We start from the raw sequence: 11,157 nt of genomic DNA, 5'->3' as shown, positions 1-11,157 counted from the left end.
TCTCACACAGACATACAGAACATGGTTGTTCAACAAGAGTATCATCAGATTTAGAAATAATAAAATACAAAATAAGTATGCTTTGCAAAACACATCAAATAATTAAGGTGGTATTCTTAATTATAACAAGTATCACTTTAATAAACACAAGCATTTATTAATTTATTAATTGATATAATTAATTATATATTAATTAATTAATATAAGCATTTTGAATGTGTAGAGACACATTGAGTTACGATAATTGGCATAGGTTACTAGCATTTAGAGCGTAGAGGCAAAAATGTCCTATTTACATAGCTGTCATAGATAAAAGGGTTCTATTCCAAGTACTAAGGGTGCTCCATTTGAGAATTCTAAGCTGTGCTGTAATTAAAAGTTAATTAAAATCAACAATGCAGGGGCTCCAGCTTCTTCATCTAATGGGACACTGATGCCTTCTGACAATGTCGTCTAATTCTTTCTATAGCAGAGAGTGGACGGTAAGATTTTTAGGGACACCTCTGCCTTCATTACCATGTTCCCTCATGGGTATGCTGATGCTTAATACTTTAAGTCAGATCACAACAATACAAAATAAACACCAATTAATAATGTAATTAATTACATTAATAACGTAATTTCTTTTGCTATTGTTTTTTTTTTTTTTTGCTAAACTTACATACATGTATATCCTGTTTCAATGCTAGGGATTAAACCTGGGTATTTAACATGCTGTGTTAGGTTGACATGAATTTTGGGGAATAGATTTATACTTTCCTTTATATTTTCAGTGTGTGTGTGTGTTTATGAGAGGGCATTTTGAAAATGTGAGGAGGAGAGCCTCAGATGCCATGTCCTTGAGTTTTTTTCTTTTGTCTCACTAAGCCTGGCGTTCATCAACTAGGCTCAGCTGGCTGGCACGCTAGCCCCAGAGGCCTGTCTTCCAGCATTGGCATGGATAGCATGTGCTGTTGGCCCAATTTTTTTTTTATTTTTATTTTATGTGCATTAGTATTTTGCCTGAATGTATGTTTTTCTGAGGGTGTCGGGTCTCTTAGAACTGGAGCTACAGACAGTTGTGAGCCACTGGGTGGGTGCTCCAAGTTCTCTGGATAAGAGTCAGTGCTCTTAACCACTGAACCATCTCTCCAGCAACCCCCCAAACCCAGTTTTCATTCATGGGTATTGCAGATATGAACTAGGGTCCTCATGCTTTATTAAAAATGCTTTACTGGCTGAACTATCTCTCTAGCCCCTTATAATTATTTTTAAATACTGAACTTAATTTTAAGTTGGCAGAAAAAAAAAGTCCCAGCACTAAAAAATTTTATTCTAAACAATACCAACTATTGTACTTACATGCTGGTTCTGTATTAAAGCATCAAGGTTTGGTTCACATGGAATGCTGAAAACCACACGAATCCTACCTTCTGTAATCACGTCACCTGATTCCTGAACCTGGGGGAAAGAATAACCATACCATTTTAATCTTTAATTACATTAGTTTATTTTTCTCCTTATTTGAATGATTCTCTTCTAAAATATAATTTTTGTCATAAAATTAGACAGTGAAAATTTTCTTGTAATTTATAATAGGATTTTAAAATATTATAAGAGCGAGTCATTTTATATTTGTTTTAATAGGTGCTAACCACATATAAAAATAAACTTAACTTGGCTGGGTGGTGGTGGCGCACACCTTTAATCCCAGCACTCAGGAGGCAGAGGCAGGTGGATCTCTGTGAGTTTGAGGCCAACCTGGTCTACAAGAGCTAGTACCAGGACAGGCTCCAAAGCTACAGAGAAACCCTGTCTCGAAACCCCCACCCCCCCCCCCCCAAAAAAAAAGGGAAGAAGAACTTAACTTGTAGATAATTTCGAATTATTACCAAAATGTTGCAAATAATGTCTGAAAACATTAACCTAGATTCACTCATTGCTAATATTATAAAGAATGACTCTAACATTTGCATATTATGTGCATATGTACATGCATATAACAACAACAACAGCAATAACTACTACTACTGTCTAGTATTTTGAAACAGGGTTTCAGGACAGTATGTTAGCTTTGAAGTCACTGTGATGTCTAGATTGGCCTCAATCTTGGTGATCCCTACTTTAGCTTCCTGAGTCCTGGGATTATAATCATACACCACAATGCCCAGGTCCTTTCAATGCTTTGGAGACACCTTACAGACATTGTGCCCTTTACCTCTAAGTATTTTAGTGTATATTATAAGAAAGATATTTTACTATAAAACAGCAGTATCATTATTGGGCATATAAATTTACATTGGTATTTTAGTCTCAGCTATTCTCTATATTCCAATTTTATCAATGGACTCAATAATGCCTTATGCAGAATTCTTTCTTCCCTCTCCAAAGTAGCGTAATATATTGAACTTAGCTGTCTGTCTACTTGTTATTGAGGCAGGCAATGCTCTGTAGCCCAGGCAGGCTTTAAACTCATCCTCCCGCCCCAGCTTCCCAAATGCCAAGATTGTAGACACCCACATGCCCACTATTTGTTCTTCTTTAGAAACAGGGTTTTATTAAGCTATGTTCCCAGCCTCTAGCTGCACATTTAAAATCCTTTAATCTAGACTATATCCAAATCATTTTTTTGGTGTGTGTTTTAAAAATAATATAAGAAGAATGCTATTTCTTCCTCACTTTTCACTCTGCCTTTACCTTTGTGTAATGCTGGAGACTGAACGTAGTGTGCTAAGCAAGTACTCTATCACTGAGCTGCAGCACTGCTCCCTTCAAGTTCCTTGTTTTGTTTTTTTGTAGTAAAGTTATGTGCTGTGGAATATAGTTTAAGATGCGTTATATTTCTTTATGCTGTGAAATATCTGTTTAATGATACAAACATGTGTTGCATTCTTTTATGTTGCATTTGTAAAGCTGTGTTACTTTGCCTGTCTAAAACACCTGACTGGAGCAATAAAGAACTGAATGGCCAATAGCTAGGCAGTAGAGAGGGATAGGTGGGGCTGCCAGGCAGAGAATAAATAGAAAAGAAGAGAGAAAAGGGAGAATCAAGAAAAGGAAGAGAGGGTCTTGAGAGATGGCTCAGTGGGTAAGAGCATTGCCTGCTCTTCCAAAGGTCCTGAGTTCAATTCCCGGCAACCACATGGTGGCTCACAACCATCTGTAATGAGGTCTGGTGCCCTCTTCTGGCCTGCAGACATACACACAGACAGAATGTTATATATAATAAATAAATATTAAAGAAAAAAGAAAAGGAAGAGAGAAGGACGCCAGGGGCCAGCTGGTCAGTCAATCATGGAGTAAGAAGGAAAGAAAGATATATAGAATAAAGAAAGGTAAAAGCACAGAGACAAATGTAGCTTAAAGAGAAATGGGATAATTTAAGAAAAGCTGGCTAGAAACAAGCAAGCTAAGGTTTGGCATTCACAAGTAAGAATAAGTCTCTGTGTATTTATTTGGGAGCTGTGTGGTAGGCCTCCAAAGGAGCAAAACAAAACAAAAAAAAAACCCCAAAAAACCACAACCCAACAACCAAAAAAACCAACTACAGTTATACCTTCTCGGCCAGGATACCCTCTACTTGACATGTCCATGTTAGGGCACCATATTTGATGTACAGAGCATCAGTCAGTTCCTAACTGTTACATCACACTGTCAGTATGGTGTTCAACTTCTCGATTGTACAATGACAGTTTTTGTTTTCCTTGTAACTAATCAACAGTCTGTGAAAAGACAGTCTGAAGACCATGAAAAACCTGCCCCAGTTTGACTCATTCTTTCCTGACTCGATTAATTTTTCATTTGCAAAATGATTTTCCAACACCAGCTTTCCCTTTATACTTTTATCTGTGCATGCTAGGCAGGTGCTTCACTACTGACCTATGTCCACAATAGAAGCTTTTCTAGTTTTATCTTTTTATTATTAGCATGCAATGATGAATTCTTGATTCCCCTCAGCAACTTCTAATTTGTTACTGTATTTAACTACACTGCTTCTCAAGCCATTACTATCTGAGCAGCAGGAGTCTTTCACCTTGTTTCTGGGCTTCCTGGCATGGGTCTTTCAGTTCTTTGGAGCACTTTTTACTTTTTGGTATTGATGTATTAAGCTGGTTTTGTATCTTACCTGCTCCACACCTAGAATCAGACACTTTAGTGAGAAGGACTAAAGGTTTTTAGTGAGGTGTTATTGTCCTAGAGCTCATGATCTGAGTATTATGTATGTTCACTGTTACCAGAGAGTATTTATGTCTTATTCTTTTGAAAAATAGTCAGAAAAATATGCATGTATATACACACGCGCCATATACACATATGCTTCAGAATTCCCAACAGTATTGCCAACCCATCCCCACAGACTCTTATATTTTCTTATTCTATACCTGTATGTACTTTTTCCTGTGTGAGAAGTAAAATTATTAAACATATCAATACATTTAAAAATACATTAACCCTGTATGTAAAATATTCTTAAAATTATTTTATGATTGTTTCAGATATAATCTAATAAATAAGTATATTAAAAACACAAACAAAGGTGTCGTACACTTTTAACCTCAGCAAGAAGCAGAAGCAGGTGAATCTCTGAGTTTGAGGCCAGCCCGGTTTTCAGAATGAGTTTCAGGACAATCAGGACTACACAGAGAAACCTCTAACCCCCCAAAACCCCCCAAAACCCATCAGATTTTGAATTCTTTTTCCTACTCTCTGATCACCTGTCTGATAGAGCAATACTGTGCCCTTAATTATACGAGTGAATTCTTTCTCATGTTTCCCCTTTAGCATTACATTTTATTTTGCACTTAAGATTAATGATTATATTAATAAAAAGTCAATGAATGACAAAATTGAAACTAACTTCTCCAGTGCAGCCATAATAAGGAGTTCCCAGCATAAAGACCATACTTCTTGGAGGAAACAAATCATCCAATGTTTTGATACTGGAGAAACGAGAGTCAAAAGCTCGGATGTCCTAAACAAAATGAAACAGAAAAGTTAATTATCACAGCTAGTATTTCTAAAGTCTGCTTATCATCTTTTTTTCTGCATGGGATTAAATCTGTTTTGTCTGCAAATGTCAAATATGAAGATTTTCTATACACTAACACCAAAGTCTAAAAGACACTTCCCTGTCTCATCATTCTCTTGTCTAGATATTTCATCCATTTTTCTACTTCATTTACTTCTTACACCACCACTGGTGGCTGACATTTACTATTAACCTCATCTTATGAAGACTGGCACAAAAGTTGGTGAATCTTGTCCAAGGTCACATAGTAAAGAAGTCACCTCGGACAATTTGTGCTATTAATTACTACACTATAGTTTATTTCCCAGATAGCAGCAACCCCCCCCCATCTTATCTATATCCATGGGATAGGGAAGTCCCCTCTGCACAGTGTATGTCTGAAACCACAGTCAGTACTAAAACCTACAAAGACTTTTTTATACTTACACATCTTTGACAGAGTTTACTTTATACATTAGCTAACAGTGAGAGATAACTGTAAGACTAGGACCATGTGAGTGTGGTCTCTGCCTTTCAAAAGTGTTTGCACTGTGTTCACCTTTCCCCATCATGTGATGATGTGACGATACATGCCTTCAAGATGAGATGTGGTGAATGACTGAGAACTTATGAAATGTGGACACACGCTCCAAGCTTAAAGTGGAACAGCAAAGCCAGGCGGTGGTGGCGCACGCCTTTAATCCCAGCACTTGGCAGCCAGAGGCAGGCAGATCTCTGTGAGTTCAATGCCAGCCTGGTCTATAGAGTGAGTTCTAGGGCGGCCAGGGCTGTTACACAGAGAACCCTGTCTCAAAAAACAAAACAAAAAGTGGAGCCGCAGCAGTGGCTCCTTCCCTACAAGCCTTCCCTACGATTTAGGATTGGAATACTCATCCTGACTATCTGTAACAGGACCACCCTCGCATAGGAGGGAAAGTTTCGTCTTTCCACGTAAGGGGAGCAAATTCTAACTGCCAGAACCATTCCTCTTATACTTTGCAGTCATTTTAGTAAAATAAAAGTCACCATGCTCCGACAGTTGAGCCAGCGCTGAGATACTCCTCAGGGTAGGCATATAGCATGGATGCAGGGGACAAAGAGAATTTCCATCTGAGAGACAGCACAAGATTTGTCTCCACACTCAGAATGGTGATCAATTTAAAATGTATGAATTCCTTAATTCTGGCCCCTGCCAGGTAATATTTGAAGACCTTGGCTGAATGAAGGTAACTGAAGTATCAAGCAGTTATCCAGAGTGCCTCCTGTCCCCTTACAATATTAGAGATTATGCACACAAAGACAAAGACTTTAATATTCACTGTTTATTTCTGGCAAAAATAATTTTTTAAAAAAGAAAGGGTCTTGATATGTTATCCACCACGGTCTCAAATACACAATCTTCTTGCTTCAACTTCCTAAGTGCCAGGACTCAGGTATTCATCACTACACCTGGCTAAGGCCAGTATTTTTGAAGGCTAAAAAAAATGTCAGCATGTTACAAATGGTGTATTCTGGAAAATTTATTCTAGAAAATAAGTTCTTAAAAACTACCATAAAGGGGGCTGGTGAGATGGCTCAGTGGTTAAGAGCACTGACTGCTCCTCCAGAGGACCCGGGTTCAATTCCCAGCACCCACGTGGCAGCTTGCAGCTGTCTGTAGCTCCAATTCAAGAGAATTTGACATCATTATACCAATGTGCATGAAGTAAAGTTAAATAAAGTTTAAAAAAAAAAAACCTACCATAAAGCCGGGCGGTGGTGGCGCACGCCTTTAATCCCAGAACTTGGGAGGCAGAGGCAGGCGGGTTTCTGAGTTCGAGGCCAGCCTGGCCTACAAGAGCTAGTTCCAGGACAGGCTCTAGAAACTACAGGAAAACCCTGTCTCGAACCCCCCCCCCCCCCCAAAAAAAAGAAAACTACCATAAAATTGGCCAAGCATGGTGACATACACTAACAACCCCAGGGTTTGGAAGGCAGATTTCTGTGAGTTCATGGTCAGCCTGGTCTATATGGTGAGTTCTAGGACAGACAGAGCTACATACCAGAGAACCTGTCTCAAAAAAACCAAAGACCAATGAACCAACCAAAGGAACAACAACAACAACAACAAAACTACCACAAAATCAAAACCATGTTCCCTACTTGTACATGCTGAGTGGGCATGGAATAATCCTTATACAGAATAATATTTAAAAATTTACGAAACCAAAACCAGAACCAAACCACTTATTTAATGTGTGTGTTTGTGTCTAAGGACAACTTGTAGGAGCAGGTCCTCTCTTCTGCCACATATTAATTATTGTGACTTTTTTTTTTTGGCATTGCCAAGTCTTTAAACATCTAGGACTTCATGAATGCTAGGCAATTACTCTATCGCTGAATTGTATCTTTAGTCCTTAAAAAATTTCGAGAAACATTCTTGCTAGGTTGCCCAGCTGCCTACGCTGGCTTGAACTCAATATTTGGTTTAGAAAGACCTTGAACCTGTAATCTTTCTTTTGGCCTCTCAAACACTGGGATTATAGGTCTAGGTCACAAGATCTAAAGAACATGTAAAGTATATATTAAGAAGGAATTGAGACTTGGGGAACCTTACCTTAACAATAGTTTGATAAACAAAAGGAAGAATTTGTTTTGACCATTGTTTTTCCAGATGAACTTCACCATTCTGACTGATTTGATATTTACGACCTGTGAGCAACTGAGCATACACAACGGCAGATGTTTCATTTATTACTATTCCCTTTCTTCTTAGGTATCTAAAGGAAAATAAAAAAGAAAGATATACATGTAGAAGCGTGTATGCAGTCCAGGTGATAATCAATCAAACCAACTACTCATAATCAAACACTCACACTGCAAATAAAGGCACAGCAGTTTTCAGCACCATATAGCAGTGGTCCTCAGCCTTCCTGATATGACAACCTCCAATTACAGCTCCTCACGGTGCGGGGACCCCCAACCATAAAATTAGTTTTGTTGCTACTTCCTAATTGTAATTTTGCTACTGTTGTGAACTGTTACGTAAACATCTGTGCTTTCCAATGGTCTTAGGTGACCCCTGTGAAAAGGGCTTGTTGACTCCACAGGGGTCTTGACTCACAGGTTGAGAATCATTGCTACAAAAGCTTTGATAGTATTGATTTTAGTCTGTGGACCATTTTCCCACTGTCTACATGACTGAATGACAAATCAATCTGTAAAAACTCTAGAACTTCACATTCAAAGGCCAAACACAAAATAAATGGAATGAAAAAAATTAAGAGAAAGTCAAGAAAGGCAGCATGGAGTTCAGCAAACTGAGGGCATCTGAAGTGCTATCCACTGCAAAGGCTCCTTTCTTCCATTTATATGTGATGCACACTTTTCATAATCACCTTTGCCTTATTGATTCTTTTGGCTTTCAGGTAAAATAGCACACCTTTTAACACTAACCATTTTTTAACAATGGCTTTAGGGACTGAACTCAGGCCTTGAGCACACTGAGCTCCGATCCTCAGGCCCCTGCACTTTGTATCTGCATTTCCTCGCACGTATGTGACACTGTGCTAAGAAGAGTGAGTCAATCTCATAGTCCTCCTGCCTCAGTTTCCTGAGTGTGGGAATTAAAGTTGTGTACCTTCATGCTTGACAAAGTTATTTCTTAAAATGTATTTATTTAATATGTGTGGGTGTTTTGTCTGCATTTTGTTTGTGTACAGTGTGTGTGTGTGTGTGTGTGTGTGTGTGTGGGTGGGTGGGTGTGGGTGTGTGTGATGTCACAGAGACCAGAAGAGGGCACTGATTCCCTGGGACTGGAGTTAAAGAACAGTGAATCACTACAGGGGGTCTTAACTCTGGTTAAAAGAACCCAGTGTTCTTAACCTCTGAGCCATTTCTCTAGTCCTAACCAAATTCTTATGATACTCACTGTTCTGAAATTCCTTGTATTTCTTTAGTCCAGTTTGACTGTTCTTTATCTGAAAGTTCAATGACTTTAGATGGTGGAGCAGTTTTCCCCAAATAAACCTTCTGTGTTCCTGGAGGTTCTTCCAAGTAAAACCTTAGACATAAAAACAAAGGAAAATTATGTAAGCCTAAACTTGTGCTTTAATGTAGAGCTTTTGCAAGGTGAGTGTTCCTAGTGAACAAATTTTATGTGGTACAATTGCAAAAACAACCCCCTCAAACCCAAACCTTTTTTTTTTTAACACAATAATCTATATTGGAGAATAAAAGCATGTGGAAATTTCCTACAGTGGGCACAATGGTATTCTCTGGATACCCAGTTATGTGAGGGGCTGAGGGAAGCAGATGTCTTGAGCATGAATTTGAGATCATCCTACACACTCGAGAAAAGATGAACTAACTATTCAGATATAAATACAAGATGATATATCATTAGCACAATGAAAAGATAAAACATTAATAAATCAAAGATTAAAATAATGGAGAGGTACACCAAATACAAAGGTTAGACAATTAAATACAGTACAAGTATCAAAACTTCCCAAATTCATCTATAAGAATAAAACTTTTTCTTTTTCTTGATCTTAAGTTTTTCTTCTGTCTTCCCCTTTGTCCCCATTCCTCCTCACCTCTTCTTCAGGACAGGGGCTGGCTATGTAGTATAGGCTAGCCTTGAACCTCAACATAGCTTGGGCTAGTGCTGAATCTGTAAAGGTCTTCATGCCTCAGCCCAGAGTGCTGGAGTTTTGAGTATGAGCAATTATATCCTTAGGTTTAATACAATTGCTATAAAAATTCCTTTAATAGTAATAGATAAAGAACAATCTCTCTTAAAAATACAATAAATTAGAAAAGCTAGAGCCATTTTTAAGAAGAAAAGTCATAGCCTGGTGGTGGTGGGGCACACCTTTAATCCCAGCACTCAGGAGGCAGAGGCAGGTGGATCTCTTTGAGTTTGAGGCCAGCCTGATCTACAGAGGGAGTTCCAGGACAGTCAGGGATACACATAGAAATCTTGTCTTGAAAAACCAAAAGAAAAATAAAAAAGAAAAAAAAATGTAAAATATAAATAAAGGTTATCAAACAGCCAAGTAAATATATTAGAGAAACCATGATTGTATCTTACTTAGTTTCACCATCTGATACTGCCACAACTCTAGCTTCTTCCAGATGGGGCCAGTTAACAAAGACCGACTTTCCAAGCACCGATGAGGCGATGTTTTCTATACTCTTAAAAGCACAAACAGAAAAGTTCATACATGGTTTATGTCCAAGAGAAAACTCTCCAGTTTCATTTAAGTTTCAATTTGCAAAATGAATGAGGCAGATTAATGGTGTTACAAAATGCCCTCCACTAGGAAAATTCTGATTTTACTTGTTGGACTCATAGTTATCTTTCTTACTTCTCTGATAACAAAGAAAGCTGAGAAGAACAGCAGTAATGGCTTTTGAGTTTCATTCTGGACGATACTTAAGGCAGAATCTAAGAACTATCTCATAAGAAAAAGAAGTATCTCACTTCACGTGTGGCATGTTAGCAAAAAAGAACATGAGATTCAAAGACAGGGGACACAGTTCCAAATTTTGGTTTTACTTCTTTCAAATTCTGACCAAATTATGTTTTTCTTTATGAACAGAAAGGATAGTGCATTCCTTCCAATGTTGAGGATAAAGAAAAATAATACACTATTTTGTACAAGGTAATATTTTAAGTAAAAATTCTAGCTTTAAGAAGAAGATATTTTCAACTTACACATACAGGTTAGAGAACAACTTTGTAGCAGAAATTGATGTTTAAGTATAAGTTTTATTTGTCTTCTGAATTATATTTAATCTTTTTTTTGTTATTTGTTTTGAGATAAGAAAGGTATCATGTAGCCTAGTCTGGTCTGGCACTTGCTATGTAGCCAAGGATTACCGTGAACTTCCTGGTCTTCCTGCTTCTACTTACCAAGTGCTGGACTGCAGATGTGCCCCTTCAATCATGCCCAGTTTAATATGGTTTTGGGGATCTAGGCTTGTACACACAAGACAGGAACTCTGTTAACAGAACTATGTTCCCAGCTGAGCTGGTAGATAGCTTGGTTAGCATTCAGAGTCCTGAGTTCAATGCCCAGAACTACATAACAGGATGCAGTCGTGTATGCCTTTTATGATAATACTTGGGAAACAGAGGCAAGAGGATCAGGAATTCCAGGTTGTCCTCCCTTTCATAGGAAATT

General features: G+C 38.1%; 1 protein-coding gene across 3 annotated transcripts in view; it reads right to left on the bottom strand.

Moving 5' to 3' along the window:
• Positions 1–11,157, bottom strand: part of Xrn1 (5'-3' exoribonuclease 1) — a 92,701-nt gene that overhangs the window by 43,916 nt on the left and 37,628 nt on the right. For all 3 annotated transcript variants that reach the window (XM_038322976.1, XM_038322977.1, XM_038322978.1), the window contains exons 19-23: positions 10,062–10,165; positions 8,898–9,029; positions 7,584–7,746; positions 4,838–4,951; positions 1,342–1,440 (exon numbers count right to left, since the gene is read on the bottom strand). In XM_038322976.1, coding sequence (XP_038178904.1) covers positions 1,342–1,440; positions 4,838–4,951; positions 7,584–7,746; positions 8,898–9,029; positions 10,062–10,165 — 612 coding nt within the window. The remainder of the gene's footprint in view (positions 1–1,341; positions 1,441–4,837; positions 4,952–7,583; positions 7,747–8,897; positions 9,030–10,061; positions 10,166–11,157) is intronic.

The sequence above is a fragment of the Arvicola amphibius genome, chromosome 3 (genome assembly GCF_903992535.2).
Source record: "Arvicola amphibius chromosome 3, mArvAmp1.2, whole genome shotgun sequence".
NCBI classification, from domain to species: Eukaryota; Metazoa; Chordata; class Mammalia; order Rodentia; family Cricetidae; genus Arvicola; species Arvicola amphibius.
The sequence above is the reverse complement of the archived record's forward strand: the minus strand, read 5'-3'. Positions and strand labels throughout refer to the sequence as shown.